This window comes from Globicephala melas, chromosome 2 (assembly GCF_963455315.2).
Source record: "Globicephala melas chromosome 2, mGloMel1.2, whole genome shotgun sequence".
In the NCBI taxonomy this organism is placed as follows: domain Eukaryota; kingdom Metazoa; phylum Chordata; class Mammalia; order Artiodactyla; family Delphinidae; genus Globicephala; species Globicephala melas.
Window position 1 is genome coordinate 69,630,958 of NC_083315.2, and position 17,842 is coordinate 69,648,799.

The window sequence follows — 17,842 nt, forward strand, 5'->3', positions numbered from 1 at the left end:
TTGACAGTGTGACAAGAAAATGGTGGACTCACAGACCATACTTTTCTTTCTCTTCATGTAACCGTTGCTAGAAAGCAAAACATTTTGCCTTAAGGCAGTTCAGCATCTTGAGATTCTCAAAGTGGGGAGTAGAGCCTGAAAACAACAACCGTGTGATGTCCTGGCAAAGGGCAGTGAGTACTCCCAGAAAAAGAACTCCCTCTTTCACTGCTGATTGTGCCTGTGTTTATTGTACTTATCATACGCTTGTTGGGAAAGAATAATCTTAAGAGAAAAATCTGCTTTGGGCCTGTGTTAAGAGAGACAGAGCTTCTCATACTTAGAAGGGTCTGGAATGATGAATTTAAAGCCATTTCTGCCAAACTTTCACCCTTTGAAGGACCTGCTCCTTTCAGCATGAGTGGCATATTTGAAATAAATAAACATTAGGGCAACAGCAGAAGCCTCATATTAAAAACAAACAAAAAGGGTTTCCCTGGTGGCTCAGTGGTTGAGAGTCCGCCTGCCGATGCAGGGGACACGGGTTCGTGCCCCGGTCCGGGAAGATCCCACATGCCGCGGAGCGGCTGGGCCCGTGAGCCATGGCCCCTGAGCCTGCGCGTCCAGAGCCTGTGCTCCGCAACGGAAGAGGCCACAACAGTGAGAGGCCCGCGTACCGCAAAAACAAACAAACAAACAAAAAAACCAAAAAAGTTAAAGTCCTGTCCACTGGGTAAAGGACGAGGAGTATATTTGGATATACTTTGCAGAAGGAACAGCACCAGTGTCACTGTTGTTCCTCTCAGGGAGAAGAACCTAAATATGAAAGTGTGCTTGGGTTGGTGAGTCAGTAGCAAGAGCCCATTATGGGTATATGAAAACCATCTCTGTCTTGAAACAGACTCACAGACATAGAGAACAGACTTGTGGCTGCCAAAGGGGAGGGGGTGTGGGGGAAGGATGGATTGGGAGTTTGGGATTAGAAGATGCAAACTAGTTTATATAGGATGGATAAACACAAGGTTGTACTGTATAGCACAGGGAACTATATTCAATATCCTATGATAAACCATAACAGAAAAGAATATAAAAAGAATGTATGTATATGTATAACTGAATCACTTTGCTGTACAGCCCAAATTAACACAACATTGTAAATCAGCTATACTTCAATCTTAAAAAAAAGCTCTGGGGGACTTCTCTGGTGGCGCAGTGGTTAAGAATCTGCCTGCCAATGCAAGGGACACGGGTTCGAGCCCTGGTCCGGGAAGATCCCACATGCCGCGGAGCAACCAAGCCCGTGCGCCACAGCTACTGAAGCCCATGCGCCTAGAGCCCGTGCTCCGCAACAAGAGAAGCCACCGCAATGAGAAGCCCGTGCACTGCAACAAAGAGTAGACCCCGCTCGCCACAACTAGAGAAAGCTCGCTCACAGCAACGAAGACCCAATGCAGCCAAATAAATTAAAAACAAAAACAAAACTCTGTCTTACAGTATATGGAGCAAACTTCAGACAAGGGAAAGTGTGTTGTGCTTTTCATCTTTTCCTCTTAAAGAGTGTGTGTGCATGTGTGTACATTTCCAAATCTACCTACCTTGTCCAGAAAACATTTTAAAAGGACATTTAAATGCTGCTATTGATTTTACAGCGTAAATCCAATCTGTAGCAAAAATTTTGTGAAGCAAAAATAGAAAGGATTGTTTCATTTGCTGGGCTTGGAAAGGCATAATTGTCATACTCCGTACTAGGTTGCTGGTCTTTGATGGAGCTAATTTAGTCATGATAGCACTATGAATTCCTTTTCGTTCTTCCAAGGACAAAACATCATGACTTTTAACCTTTATTAGCTAGCTACAGTAGTTAGCCATAAATAGGAACAGATATTTCTGAAACTCAACACTCAGCACACTTCTGGACTAGGATAAATTCTTTGGTTGTGTGTCCTTTGTGTTATTTTCCATAGTTTCGAGCATTGGGACATTTCTCATGTTATGGCTAACAATGTACTCTATAGTATCGTGAAATATAAACATAAAAGTTCATATGTAATGCTGTGAGAGACTTGTTTATCTGTTAGAGCCAAACCCTTGTGGCCCTTCTCTGCTCCTTAAAACTCTCAAATAGCTCTAAGTTACATGAGGCATAGAGAGTAATTATCTTTAATTATGTACATAAAATTTATTCCTCTCTCCTGCAAAAAGAAAAAAGCACCACTTCTATTTTAGATACTTAGCTGGTGAAGACTTGTTGGGCCAGTAATTCCTTTAATTGCAAATAGGGAGTTGTGAGTTTATTATAGAAATTGTGTGGCCTGCATGCACCTCACAGTTACACAAAGTACTGACACCTTTTCGGTGCATTGTTTTGCAGAGTACAGAACTGCTAGAGATATTTGCTCAGTGTGAAGGCAGAATTTGTTATTTGAATTTTGACTTCTTTTAAGGATCTTCATGAAAAATAGAAGGCAGAGTTCCAAAAATAGACCCAAGTAACTTATATGTACGTGGCCTGGGCTGGAGTGTGGTGATTAGTTCCAGAAAACCATTATAGTGCTTATGCAGGCAAAGGTTTAGAAAAGGTCAAGCACCGAAGCCTGTCAGAGGAAGCTTGCTTATAAGTTTGCACAGACCCTAAAGCTTCTGATGTCATTTTCTCCCTTTAATTCTTGATCATACTTTACTTTTCTGTCTTTACTCACATCTCTCTTACTATGTACCTGCATGTTTCTCTTCCTTCTATGTCTTCAAAGCCATTCTTCAGACATGAAGAATAGCTTAGTGGCTGCCCTTAGAGAATGCTTTTTGAAGGAGGGCAGAGGCAGAAGTCTCAGTGACCATCATAGGACTGACCACAGCCCTCAGTCACTCCCCCTCCTTAACTCATAGTTTGTCAAGGTTAATCATTAAGAGAGAAGGTAGCATTTAGCATCCCCAAAGCTATGGAGTACTATGGAATGAAAGAGATGAGTCGTTGAAGTGAATTACTCCTATGGGTTATGAGAAGGTGAAAGCCTGTATCTACTGTCTTGTATTAAAACTCAGTGAATTCCTTTCCGGTATCTCTCAGTGTCATTGTGAGAGAGAATATTTTCCTTAAGTTCCAGTAACAGACTACATGATGATAGATAACGCCTCACATCTGTTATCAAAATGATAATCCAGTTGCTAGCTAAGCCCTTTTGTATTTGTAGAATATAATGTATCTATATGCATACTTAAGACAAAAACCAACAAAAAAATCAAGTGTTTTTTTTTTTTTTTTTTTTGCGGTACCTGGGCCTCTCACTGTTTTAGCCCCTCCCGCTGCGGAGCACAGGCTCCGGACGTGCAGGCCCAGCAGCCACGGGCCCAGCTACTCCGCAGCACGCGGGATCCTCCCGGACCGGGGCAAGAACCCTAGTCCCCTGCATCGGCAGGTGGACTCCCAACCACTGCGCCACCAGGGAAGCCCAAAGATCAAGTTTTAACCTTTGTGACCAATATTTTCATCTTTCAATGACTTCTAAGTAAGTGCTTTATATTCCATCCCCTTAAAAGAAGAGTTTGTCAGCTCTGTACACTTCTGCACTCTTTTGTGCTTTCAACAGTCTGACACACTTTTAACTTTTCTCTCCATTTTCCTCTTTCTTTATGCTTCATATTGCTTTAATTCACCTTTTCTTACCAACCTACAGAGTCTCTTACTAATAATTACTTTAGTCATGGTGCAAGGAGATGAAGTTTTCACTAGCAAGAACGCAGCATCAGCTGTGTCCATAGCACTACGGTGAGTAATTTGAGGGCCACAGAGTTATAAATAACGTGGTCACTGCCCATTGGAAGGAAAATGTAATGTTTATTGAGCTTTCATAATGTTTTTTGTAAGACATTGTTGTACTACTCTCAAGGAGCTCACTAAGGTATGTAAGTAACTATAACACACACAGAATGTGTGGAATGTTATTTTTTTAAGTTACATATAAAATTATATGGAAGTTCTGAAGGGAAAGATGGTTTCTAATTATGGGAAACAGGGAAGACTTTTTAAAGAGGGTGGTGGCTATGGGGCTGAACTTTCAAAAAGAGGTATGATTTACTCGAACATGTTCAAATAGAAGGGTAAAGAAAGCTTTCCAAGAATAAAATAAGCTAAGGCCCAGAGGCAGGTATGTGTCTGTTCATACATTTATTAAAGTGGTGTTCACTGAGCATCCCACGTGGGTTAAGTACTGGTCTAAGCTAAAGCCCTGGGGATACAGTGGTGAATAAGAGTAGGCATTGCCCCTAACTTACATTCTAAATTTATTTATTTACTTTTTATTTTCGACTGTGTTGGGTCTTCGTTGCTGCACACAGGCTTTCTCTAGTCGCGGTGAGTAGGGGCTACTCTTTGTTGCGGTGTGTGGGCTTCTCATTGCAGTGGCTTCTCTTGTTGCGGAGCACAGGCTCTAGGCACGCAGGCTTCAGTAGTTGTGGCACACAGTCTCAGTAGTTGTGGTTCACAGGCTCTAGAGCTCAGGCTCAGTAGTTGTGGCTCACGGGCTCAGTTGCTCTGTAGCATGTGGGATCTTCCCGGACCAGGGCTCAAACCCATGTCCCCTGCATGGGCAGGTGGATTCTTAAACACTGTGCCACCAGGGAAGCCCCCACTAACTTACATTCTAAGAGGGAGACAACCTGTGATTGGCTCCAGGTAAGCAGAATCAGCAGTTCTAGAGAGTTTCAGAGGAAGGAGAGGGTTATGGGCTGGAGAAAGCTTCTTGGTCAGGATCATACAGATTGCTAAGTACAGAACCTCTTGTCTGCTCCATTGTTGTATGTAAGTCAGCCTCACTTATATCTTTCATAACTTCTCACAGAGCTGAACCACTAGCCACATGTGACTACTGAGCACGTGAAATGTGGCTAATCCGAATGTGCTCTAAGTATAAAATACACACTGGGGGCTTCCCTTGTGGCACAGTGGTTAAGAATCTGCCTGCCAACGCAGGGGCACAGGTTCAAGCCCTGGTCCAGGAAGATCCCACATGCTGCAGAGCAACTAATCCCGTGTGCCACAACTACTGAGCTTGTGCTCTAGAGCCCGCGAGCCACAACTACTGAAGCCCGCGTGCACAGAACCTGTGAAGCCACCACAATGAGAAGCCCGCGCACTGCAACAAAGAGTAGCCCTCGCTTGCTGCACCTAGAGAAAGCCCACGTGCCGCAACAAAGACCCAATGCAGCCAAAAATAAATAAAATAAAAGTAAATTTAAAATACACACTGAATTGCAAAGATTTAGTATGCCAAAAAGGGTTGTAAAATATCTCAATAATTTCTTTTAAATTCTTATTGAAGTTTAGTTGCTTTACAATGTTTTGTTAATTTCTGCTGTACAGCAAAATGAATCAGTTATACATATACACATACCCACTCTTTTTTAGATTTCCTTCCCATTTAGGTCACCACAGAGCATTGAGTAGAGTTCCCTGTGCTATACAGTAGTTTTTCATTAGTTATCTTTTATATATATAGTAGTGTATATATGTCAGTCCCAATCTCCCAATTCATCCCCCCTTTCCTCGTTGGTAACCATAAGTTTGTTTCCTACATCTGTGACTCTATTTCTGTTTTGCAATCTCAATAATTTTTAAATTGATTACATGTTGAGGTGATCATATTTTAGATATGAGTTTAATAAAATCTTATTAAACTTAATTTTACCTGTTTCTTTTTACTTTTAAAATGTGACTTCTAGAAAATTTTAGATTAAATCCATGGTTGTCATTCATAGCTTGCATTATATTTCTATTAGTGCTGTTATAAGGCAATGCTAAGGTCCTAGTGTATACTTAGTTCTGTTATTAAAGATGTACTAAGGCAATATGGGTATATAATACTCAGATAAAATCCTTATTTTTCCTTTTCTTCATTCTTTTGATCTTTTTATTTACTCAGATATCTATCTCTGCCTTTTCAACTTTGTTAATGGCCTTTGCCATAATTTTTAGAGACATTTGCTTAACTAGTAGGTGGTTCAGAATTTAAAGAAACTCCAGGTGAGAGTAAAATAGTCTTAGTTTTTCTAATTTCGGAGAGCTGTTACCCTGCTTTTGCCGCTGTGCTTTGAGCTACCTGTATGCTTGCTGGTCCCTCAGCCTGCAAGATTATTCCCTCTCCGCACATTCCAGCCTAATCCGCTCTTAACCATCCTTCAAGACTCAGCCTATAACCCCCGCTCTCTGTGAAGCCGTCCCCAATCCCTTCAGTCAAGGTTATATGCTTCTCTTTATTGTTCCCTTGGCACTCTATTCTCACTTGTGTTGTTTGATGAATGGACAAACTGACCACCAGACATTTTAAACTTAAATGAATTTGAAACTGGAAGCAGGGACATTGCAGCACTTATTCCTTAGATTAAGTGAAAATCAGCAAGATAAGTAAGTTCACTTTGCCTCCTTGGAAGTCTTCATGCCTCCTCAGTGACCAGAATTATAAGGTCATCTCAAATTTTCCACCAAGTCACATCTGTTCTGACTGGAGAGGTGTTTGGGTGAAGGCTCAGATGAGGAAAGAATGGCAGCCTGTAGCATCTGTTCCATTGACCAGTTCTGTGGCAATCCAGTTAACCTCTACTTTCCCATTCAGAAAATGAGGGTGACACTTGGTACTTTACTCTTCCATGACTATTTTGATGCTTAAGGAAGGGTATTAAGTATTAAGAGAGTTCAATAATAGGGGACACTCTGCTTCTGTGCTATGATTAGACTGTATGCTTTAGTGGGTTTGTTTTTTCAATCAGGAGACTTTTGGGAAAAATTTGTTAAATGGGTCCAAAGTTAATGAAAACATATGCTTATCTGCTTTTTATACTTTCTATATTAATCTAAACATATGCCACGTTGCCCTCTGAATTCCTAATGATATGTTTAATTTATTAGGTTTAATTTAAAGGTTGGTATTTGTATTAGAAAAATACTACTAATGCACTCCTGATAGAATCTTACCTGTGCTTTTTGTAAGTAAAAAATTACTCTTTCTTTATTACTTGAGTTCATAACCTATCAACATCATCAGTATCTTGTGATTGTCCCTTAGGTTCACACACAGACTACGGTTTACTGACTCTTTATTAAATTGGTTAATCTCCTATGAAAGTAATGTGACCCAGTAGTCCTCGCTGCCACTCTAGATGTCCGTGGACTTCAGGGTGCAGATAGGTATATGTGGTATAGTAAAAGAGGCTGGGGGACTTCCCTGGCGGTCCAATGGTTAAGACTCTGTGCTTCCAACGCAGGGGGCGCAGGGTTCAATCCCTAGTGGGGGAACTAAGATCCCATATGCTGCACAGCACGGGCAAAAAGAAAAGAGCCTGAAACTTGGAGGCGGAAGTGGGGTTTTAGGTCTTGGCTATTACCACTCAGTGTATGACCTAAGCAAGTCACTTCAAATGAATTTCCTTACCCATAAAATGAGAATAGTAGTTCCTATATGTACTTGTTAGGATTAAATGGGAAGGCCTATGTAAAAACACTTCATAAACTGTAAAGCAGTTTATGGCCAATAGACTTTTGTGATGCAAGTATGCTTTGAGTGGAAATTTCTTATTGTAGTGTTGAACAAATAATGGGGGAGGAAGGATTCTCCTGACTTTGAAATATCAATGATAATTTTGACAAAAACCTAGGAGACTCCTCCAAACATGCTGCTGCTGGCTACGTGTAAGAGAGGAGGTAACCTAGTGCTGGGGCTTTGAGAAGAATGAGTCAAGGCAGCTTCTGAAAACATTTTTAAATACTCTATGGGCCTGGATACTTAAGTAATAGGACGGTAGTACTAAATGTGAAAAGAGCACTGGAAACAGACCAGGGACCAGAGAGGATTTAGAACTGGCAATGTGGCAACATATACTAAAATGTTAAATGTGCATGACCCTTGACTCAGCATTTCCTCTTCAAGGAATCTACCCTCAAGATGCATTTGTATTCATGCCCCAAAATGTAGGCACAAGGATTTTTTTTGCAGTGTTGTATGCATATCTGTCTAGACACATTGCATTTTCAAATGATAGCGTGCAAGCTCACTTAATTGAGGGAGTGGGGGGTTGGGGAGAGAATTTCTTGGCTCACAGGACTGAGAAGTCCAGGATTCTCACCTCAGGCCAGCCAGATCCAGGACCCGCATTGTCCTTGGTCCTCAGGTTTGTGGTATACTTGTCTGTCTGCTTCTCTCAGCTCTGCTTTCTCTGTGTTGGTTTCATTCTCAGATAAGTAGTCTACCTGTTCTCATGTGGTTGTCTCTGGTAGCTTCAGGCTAAGCTCCTTCCAGTTTAGTGATCGAGGGGGACGAAAATCGCTCCTCCTTCTCTATAGTTTCAAAAAGGCCCAGAGTTGACTCTTATTGTACCGACATAGTTCAAGCTCCTATCCTTGACCCAGTTCCCCAGGGCAGGAGGATAGAATCCTCTAATTAATCTGGCTTGAGTCATATCCTTGGGGTGGCAGTGGGAAATGGCTTGACCCCACTTTAACCACATGTAGTAACAATGAAGGAATGGTGCTTTCCTGCTGGAAGAGTAAGATGTTATCAGAAGAAGGAAGAAAGGATGCGTGTCAGGCGAAAGCAATAGCTGTTCACTATAATGTCTATTTCTAATAACAAATATACGGTTACAACCTAAATGTCCATCAGTACAGGAAAACTTAAATGTGATACATCATAGGGGGAGATATGATGTAACTTTTAAAGTGAATGATGTGCATACATGTGTTGACAAGGAAAAATGTCCATTATATAATATTAAATTACAAATGAAGTTGCAGAAAAGTATTTTTAATTATGTGTATCATCTATTATGGATATGAATACTTTTTATTCATATGTTTCTGTACTGCTTTTGGTTTGCTATTCTATTTATTTAAAATTAGTATATATCACATTTATAATTTAAAAAACTAATGTCCCAGGTGGCCCCCATTCCAGATAAGGAACTGGAATTGACAAATCAAGAACTATAGAGATGGACTTCCCTGGTGGCACAGTGGTTAAGAATCCGCCTGCCAATGCAGGGGACATGGGTTCGAGCCCTGGTCCGGGAAGATCCCACATGCCGCAGAGCAGCAAAGCCTGTGCACCACAACTACTGAGCCTGTGCTCTAGAGCCCGTGAGCCACAACTGCTGAGCCCGTGCACCACAACTACTGAAGGCTGCGGCACCTAGAGCCCGTGCTCCACAACAAGAGAAACTACCGCCATGAGAAGCCTGCACACTGCAACGAAGAGTAGCCCCCACTCGCTGCAACTAGAGAAAACCCGCGCACAGCAATGAAGACCCAATGCAGCCAAAAATAAAATAAAATAAAATAAATAATAAATTAATTAATTTAAAAAAACTATAGAGAGATGGACAGATGATGTAAAAACTGTAAAATAGTATTCAGGTAACTGATATAAAAATATCGGGACTTTCCTGGTGATGCAGTGGTTAAGAATCTACCTGCCAATGCAGGGGACACAGGTTCGAGCTCTGATCCGGGAAGATCCCACATGCCGCGGAGCAGTTAAGCCCGAATGCCACAGCTACTGAGCCTGCTCTCTAGAGCCCGCGAGCCACAACTACTGAAGCTCTCAGGCCTAGAGCCCGTGCTCTGCAACAAGAGAAGCCACCGCTATAATAAGCCCGCGCACTGCAATGAAGAGTAGCCCCTCCTCGCTGCAGCTAGAGAAAGCCCGTGGGCAGCAACGAAGACCCATCGCAGCCAAAAATAAATATTGGGAACCAAGGAGGTGGGTAGGACAGATTAACCAGATTCATCTGCCTGTGTAGTAGGGTAGCAGATTTATATCCTGGAAGGATAATGGTAACCAAAAAGGCATGTGGTTTGGAAGAAGTGGGGTAGGGAGCACAGAGAATAACTTTGGCAACCACATGAATGAAAGGGAAGAAGAACGAAGGCGGAGAATGTTGGCAGCTTAGTATAGCGACATGAGCAGTGATTCTGGAGTTGAGAGGTCTGGTTGTGTTACTTGGGCACCCCATCAGCTAGGAAAGGTCACACGATGTCTCTCAGGGTCTCTATCTCATATGTAAAATGGAGTCATTAGTATTTTCCCTGTTTTGTTCATAGGATGACTGTGAAATTGAAGTGAGATGGAAAAGAGCTATGTATGTAAAGAAAAGATCATATAATTCCAAGTTAGACAGGACCAAAATAAAGAATGTGTCTAAAAATGGAGTGGGAGAAGAAAAAGATAGGAAGATGTCATCAGACTTCCTTTGCACATTAGACAACTTAGATGGCTAATTTCGTTGGTCATTTAATCTATTTGGATGGGCAGGTGCTTTATTGAGAGATAGGAAGACGTTTACATTTGTTTGTGTGTATGTTTTTCAGTACTGTTCACTAAAATGAATAATTATAAATAGTTCACCTGCATGTGGGAACAGCAAAGACATAACTGCACATACCATATACAACCATCATGGAAGAAAATACACAGAAGAAAGTCCATGTAGAAATACTACAACTCTGAATTACTTGGAATCTTCATATTGGTGGCTTACCCAACAGAACTTCTTAAATATCATTCCCATGAAATCCAAATAAGAACTACTCAGAAATATCAATTATGTTAGCATTCCCACACATTTAAAATCTGATTAATTTGTTTTGCTCTGTGTATTTTAGCATTTTGAGGTTTAAATATTGTGTGTTCCAAATAGAAAACTCAAGTCAATTTCACTGAATTGTATTTATTTATTTACTTAGTACTTATTCTGCCCTTATCTACCATGTGCTTGGACTGGTGCTAGGCACCGATATACAAACATAATTAACACATAGTAGTCACTGCCTTCAAACAGCCTTCTCTTAGTTCATAGGGAAGGCAGATACATGGACAAAGAAAGTGTAATGGGAGTGGGGCAGGATTGTCAGGAAGAGGTTCACTGTACTTTGAATAATCTCATTTTTTTTCTTCTTATTCTTTCTAAATGCCTGCTATAGCTTTCTTTTTAGTTGTTATTGTTCAAATGTGTGTTAAGAAGAATTGATCATCTCTCAGCTTTTGAAGCTCAGTAGATAGTCTGTCTATATAACTTTTTTTTTTTTTTTTCCCTTGGCTGTGTTGGGTCTTGCTGTGTGCAGGCTTTTTCTAGTTGTGGTGAGTGGAGGCTACTCTTCGTTCTGGTGTGCAGGCTTCTCATTGTCGTGGCTTCTCTTGTTGCGGAGCACGGGCTCTAGGCGCGCAGGCTTCAGTAGCTGTGGCACGTGGGCTCAGTAGTTGTGGCTCGCGGGCTGTAGAGCTCAGGCTCAGTAGTTGTGGCGCATGGGCTTAGTTGCTCCACAGCATGTGGGATCTTCCCGGGCCAGGGCTCGAACCCATGTCCCCTGCATTGGCAGGTGGATTCTTAACCACTGCACCACCAGGGAGACCCTGTCTATATAACTTAATCACAGGGACAAAGTGGTAAAATTTCAGAGATTGGGTTTTTTTTTTTATCCTATAAATTTACCAGTTCTGAGCTGAGTTGTCAGTCTTTTGGAGAAGAGAAAGGATCCCCTACCCTTCAATCCCACCCCCAGTACACAACACACTTTTAAAACATTTTTTATCTTTGATGCTATCTGCTGCAGAAGAAATATGTCCTATCTTGGACTTTCTTTCCTGCCTCCTTTGGATAAACAAAACTTTGAACCTGCTTTGAGGCTTAAGGCCTTTGTAATTATGTGTGTATGTAATAGAGAAACTGCAAAAGCTCAATTTCTCTGGCTCGGAAATGTGAGATTATTCCTCTGCTCTGCCTTTCCTCACCTTCTCTTCTCCCACCATACAAATTTGAGCTCATGTTAGGAGCATATGTCTGGTGATACTCCAGTTCCCAAGAGGCCAGTGAACAAGACAGTAGCAAAACATTTTTCATTATAGGTAAGGCAAAGTAATCCTGATTCTTTAATTTTGGGTCTAGCTGTTTCTGTTATTAAATCAGCAGTTTAGTTGAAGTAGATTCATATGTTGAACTGGTTCTTATTGTAAAAAGCCATTTTTTTCAGAGTCAGAGAAATGAGAGGGATTCTGTTCTTTTTTTAAAAGAGAAACCAACACATGTATTGTCTCATATTTTTGTAATAATGCATTGTTTTTATAGAGTTATTTTCTGAGTTTTAAAGCCTATGCTTTCATTTTCCCCTTTCACTTCTTCCTATGGAATATTATCATGTTTGTCTGCCTATTCTTTCTGCTTTCTTGTTAAGTGGACTTATTTAATATTATTATTATTACCCCTGGTGATAATTCCCTGTGTGTCAGTAATTCCCTGACCTCTCATAAACACTAAGGAACATCCAGTAGCTGTGCTAAAAGCCACTACCATTGATGGGACCAAGGACAGCTTAACTTTGGAGAAAAACTCTCCTCTTTTCTTTAAAAATTAAAAAGCAAACTGTATAAATAAAAGAAGGGAATTGCCAAGGTCATTATGTCCTTAAAGTTTTTTTCCTAAAGCCCTGACTTTAGAAGACAGTCATCATCAGCATATACTTATTTTTTCATAGAAATATTTATATGATGTTATTTTTTTTACATCCAGGTATTAATGTAGGTGTGGGACTTATTTGAGTTTGCTTCACATCTAGGTAATTTAGTTTTTCAAAAATAATGAAAGGCTAATTATTAGGCAATAATGTGATCAAATTACCAAAAGCTTCAAGGTGGTTCTATTTCAGTTCTCAGCCTGATGTGTATTTAAAAATATCTCTACTTAGAGTAGTTACTGTTCATAATACATTATGGAATCTTTTTAGGTAACAGCTTGGATGATAGAGAAGCCGTTACCCTTGATTTGGTGTGTTTAACCCAAGTTAAATTTATGACAGACTGAAAATTAGCCATAGTGTTATACATCTCGCTTCCTGTTCTGTGCAATTTGATATATGTGTGGGTCATATGTCCAGCAGGAGTTATAAGAATATGTTATTGATGGATGGAAAGGCTGTTTCATAGTTCCCTGTGAAAATATACACTGTAACTTGTACAGTGTGTATAGAACCTTGCAGTTTTGGTTTATGAGAGATTTAACCTGTGGCTAAAGGTAATATAATGAAATCTGTTGGAAATCCTTCAGAAGAGGAGAATTTGGAATCTACTTCTTTAATTTTCAAGCTTTTATGCAGTTGACCAATTTAGGAGGGAGACCTTAACTAAGTGCTTTTATTTTCAGAGCAGATGAGAGATTATAACAGTACCTTAGTTTCTGAAATACCATGGATCAAAGAATTCAGTGCATATCTACATTGCTTACTTCCCCCACTTCATTGCCTTTACCTCAAAATTATTTGCAGGAAGTACCTTGTTTTCAGCATGTTTATTGCATTTAAGGCTTTGCCCTCATCCCCAATCTTATTAAAAGAGTTCCACCATAACCTTGATTAATTTAAAATTTCCTAAACAATGGATTAGCGATAGCTCTGCAAAAGTAGTGTGAAACATAATATACAGGATTTCTCATTTAAATACAGCCCAGGTGATAAATCATTACTGTACAGTAATCTCTGACCAAAGAGGCAGACTTTCTTAGTGGGCCTGTGTCTGTGTTGTTCACCACCAGCACTGGCCAGTTTTGGGGCAATCATGTGTGAAACCAGACACAGATTGGAACTTGTGTGGGCATCTTTATCTGTACAGACAGTTCTAATAAATTAAGGCCACATCTCCCAAAGAGACTTCTATAGTCAGCAGCACATTTTCTGTAATACCTAAGAAACTCTAAACAGGTCTTTCAAATAGCCTTAAAATGATTCCTTTCAGTAGGTGTTGAGTCCAGTTGTTCTGATGTGAGAGAACTTCTGAAACAGATTAGTCTGTCAGTGTTTTCTGAGTCTTCATAATATATTAGCCGTAAAGCAAAGCAATGCCCTTTATTTCTACCCTCTAGGTTGCACTTCTGAATCACCTGTGGAGCTATGCTTACATCCACTACTAGAAATTCTGGTTTGGTAGGTTTGAAGTAAAGTCACTGTATCTGTTTTCTAAAGTTTTGGAGATATTTCTAATATACACACTTTCAGTTGAGTACCACTACCAGTTACCACTACAAGCTACATTTGAATTTGTACTATGCATATTTTATATAACATGAAGACAAGTTTCATTCATACTGGTGCTATGGCTTTACAAAGAGGAACCTAGAAGGTAGCTAGAAGGAAATCCTAGCTATAATCAGAATTTTGGATTTAAAAGAGAACCAGTCTAGGGACTTCCCTGGCAATCCAGTGGTTAAGACTCTACGCTTCCACTGTAGGGGGTGAGGTTTCGATCCCTTGTCAGGGAACTAAGGTCCCACATGCCACGCGGCGTGGCCAAAACATAAAAAATAAAAGAGAACCAGTCTAAACCCCTCCTCTTTACAGATGAAAAAGAGCAAAGAGGTGAAAGAATTTTCAGAGTTGGTAGCAGAACCAAATCCATGACTCTGACTTGAGCTCTTTCTACACTAGCATCTTGGACCTAGTCCATCTTTGAGAAAAGCCTCAAGGCCACTCAGTAATCTAGAAATTGTCCTGAGCATCCCAAAGCCCAACAGAGTATTGTGAGATTCAGACTATTTAATAAAAGGAGCAATAATGCAGCCAGCAGGAACTCCTCGCATCTTTGAAGTTACTAGGCAGGAGTTACGAGTGACATTACTCACAGTTAAAAATTATAGACATCACCCAGAAAGCTTTTGTGACTTTTTTGTAAACATGGAAATTTCTGGCAAGAGATGCCTAGATTTGGTACCGAAGATTGTCAAGAACAAGATGATCATCTGTCTTATTTTTAAACTGATCCTTAAGTATTGGCAGCAGGTTAGAAAATTATGCCAATATTATATTTCTACACAGGTCTGACTTTTACCTTGTACTTCAGAAGGATATTGTGCCTAGATTTGCAATTTAACCAAGTAAAGGAATAGTATGTTTATTAATTAGGCTTAGATTTGGTTGTTAAAAAGAAAAATCCAAATAACAGTAGTTCAGTCAGGTAGAGATTGATTTTTCTTTTTTTTTTTTTAAAGCTACATGAGATATATATATATTTTTCAAATTTATTTATTATTTATTTTGGCTGCACTGGGTCTTAGTTGTGGCACATGGGATCTTTAATTGTGGCATGCATGCAGGATCTAGTTCCCCGACCAGGGATCGAACCCGGGCCCCCTGCATTGGGAGCCCGGAGTCTTACCCACTGGACCACCAAGGAAGTCCCAGATTGATTTTTCTTTTGGATTAAAATAGTCTAGAGGGAAGGGAAGCCCAACATTAGTGTGGTTGCTTCATAGCTGTCAGGGATATGTTCTTCTAATTTTGCTCCATCCATCTTGGTACTATGTTAAATCTTCAAGGTATCTGATGGTTCTAGATGGCTTCTGGAGCTTCGGTCATCTCAAAGGGGCATACCTCCAACTTGAGTCAGCTCCCTTTTTTTTTTTTGAGTCAGCTCCCTTGAAAGAACTTCCCTAGAACCACCCTATGCAACAATTTCTGCTTCCATCTCACTGGTCATTCCTATTATCGAGGGAGACTGGAAAGTTATAACTGGGCGAGTTGCTATTCACAATAATTAGAAATTTTGTTGTTAAGAAAGAAGGAGGGAATGGATATTGAGCAGGTAACCAACAGATCTGCCACACCTGTTTTGAAGAGTATAATTTTTATATTAGGAAAATCAAATTTTAGTCACATCAAAAACTATTATATAGGATATAAAATTTTAAAGATCTCCAAACTACAATCTACCATGTATCTGATTAATAAAAGCAATAAATCTCTATGGTACTGTTCTGCTTTGGATTTCTCAGTAGAACTCATTGGGAACAGCTGTTAGGTTTTATATCTTTTAAATGAACTGAAGAAGGAGTTCTTCAAAACAACAGGAGAAAAAAAGATAAATTCAACTCTGTTTCCTTTTGGAGATAGGGAGAATCAAAACAACCACAAGGACAATTCAGAGTATACTATATGAAATGGTAGGAGACAGGAATGAGCCTATGAAACACTAAGAAAGAAGTTGGTTAGTATTTAGATGGAATAGGATAGACTATTGCAACACATGAAATAAACACATATCATAGCAATGAATCATACAGATTCCAGATATACAAGACCTGTGCTGCAGAGAAGGATGGGCACATTGGGTTAAAGTTCCAAGTATTAGACATTGTCTTAATCCAGTTGGGCTGCTGTAACAAAATACTACAGACTGAGTGGCTTATAAACACAGAAATTTATTTCTCACAGTTCCAGAGGCTGGAAGTCCAAGATCATGATACCAGCATGGTCAGGTTCTCGTGAAGGCCCTCGTCTGGGTTGCAGACTGCTGACTTCCTACTGTGTCCTCACATGGCTGAAGGGGCTAGGGAGCTCTGTGGGGTCTCTTTTTTAAGGGCATTAATCCCATTCATGAAGGCCCTGCCCTCATGATCTCACCTCCCAAAGGCCCACACCTCTTCAAACCATCACACTGGGCATTAGGTTTTCAACATGCGAATTTTGGAGGGACACAAACATTCAGATTACAGTAGATATAATTACCTCTGCCTGTACCATATCTGTACAAATAAAATGCGAAGATGGAAAGAATTTTGTTGTCCAAAAAACTTACAGACAGGAGCAAGCAGTAATCTGCAGCGTGTACAACTGTAGACTGTGGTGTACATAAGTGTATTAAGATGGAAGTGTTCTCACTGTAAGACCAGATTTTTAGAAGTTCTGTAGCCTCATTCATACCTACAGTTCACATGGTGCCATTTAGCACATATTTATTGAGTGCCTCATATTTACAATACACTTTAAGGAGGAAATTCATGCACAAGTTGCCACGTAGGTGAGAAAGTCTAGGTTTTGGCTTCTTATAACTATGAATTTCAAATCTGGGGAAAACCCAGCCTGTATTTTTATTCCTTTTCCTTTCATAATTACTTATCAGTAACCAAACCCAGTCTGTTGACTTTTCTCCAACTGATAGAAAACAGGAAACTCCAGAGACTCCCTATGAGAAAAGGACCAGGCTGCATCCTCTGTGACCTCAGCCCTTCGGTCTGAGCTCTCCTCAGAGCAACAGTTGGAAACAGTTCCATCTCCTTGTGGCTTTGGTAGTAAGCATAGGGAGTGCAAATGAAACCAGCTAATGCAACAAGGTGTGTTAGCCTGGCCTTTGAGCTCATGAGCCATCTTTTGAACCTTTTATGCTAGTGCGCTTTTGGGCATCCTTGGGGGAGAATAGTTTACGCTCTGATCCAGCAGTGGATCAGGGACCATTGTCTGTCCTACATAGCAGTGGAAATGCCTTTGGCACTCTGGTATTAAATAACTGCTTATTTGAACATATTGTGCAATGGCTTAGCCTTTCCCACACATTACTAGTTCCCTTTGAAGCTGTTGTGCTCAGTTTGAGTTCTCCAGTAGGGACTATGAAAGAAAACAAAAATCTCACAAGTTATATTTCCTTTTTATCTACTTAGTGCTGTTGCAGCTATCTCATATTTTGGTTTTTGTGTCCCTCACTCTGCACCCTATTTTCCCTCTGCTTTCAGGTGAAGGTCTCCCACAGGTGTATTACTTTGGACCATGTGGGAAATACAATGCCATGGTGCTGGAGCTTCTGGGCCCTAGCTTGGAGGACTTGTTTGATCTCTGTGACCGAACTTTTACTTTGAAGACTGTGTTAATGATAGCCATTCAGTTGGTAAGTTGGCGTTGCCATTCTGCAGAAGGCTAGGCGGGGCGGGTCTCCCAGCCACATCCTTGTGTCCCTGTTGGTGATTTACTAGCTGTAGTGACACCTAGTGAATGCACACTTACTGGCTTGGTGGCATTCTAGGAAGCTGGCTGGGGCAAAAAGGGTTAATCCAGAGAAGTCGCACT

The 17,842-nt window shown here is 40.5% G+C and overlaps 1 protein-coding gene across 7 annotated transcripts in view; it reads left to right on the plus strand.

Moving 5' to 3' along the window:
- Positions 1-17,842, plus strand: part of CSNK1G1 (casein kinase 1 gamma 1) — a 146,663-nt gene that overhangs the window by 91,206 nt on the left and 37,615 nt on the right. For all 7 annotated transcript variants that reach the window (XM_060294142.1, XM_030878972.2, XM_060294146.1 and 4 more), the window contains one exon: positions 17,512-17,663. In XM_060294142.1, coding sequence (XP_060150125.1) covers positions 17,512-17,663 — 152 coding nt within the window. The remainder of the gene's footprint in view (positions 1-17,511; positions 17,664-17,842) is intronic.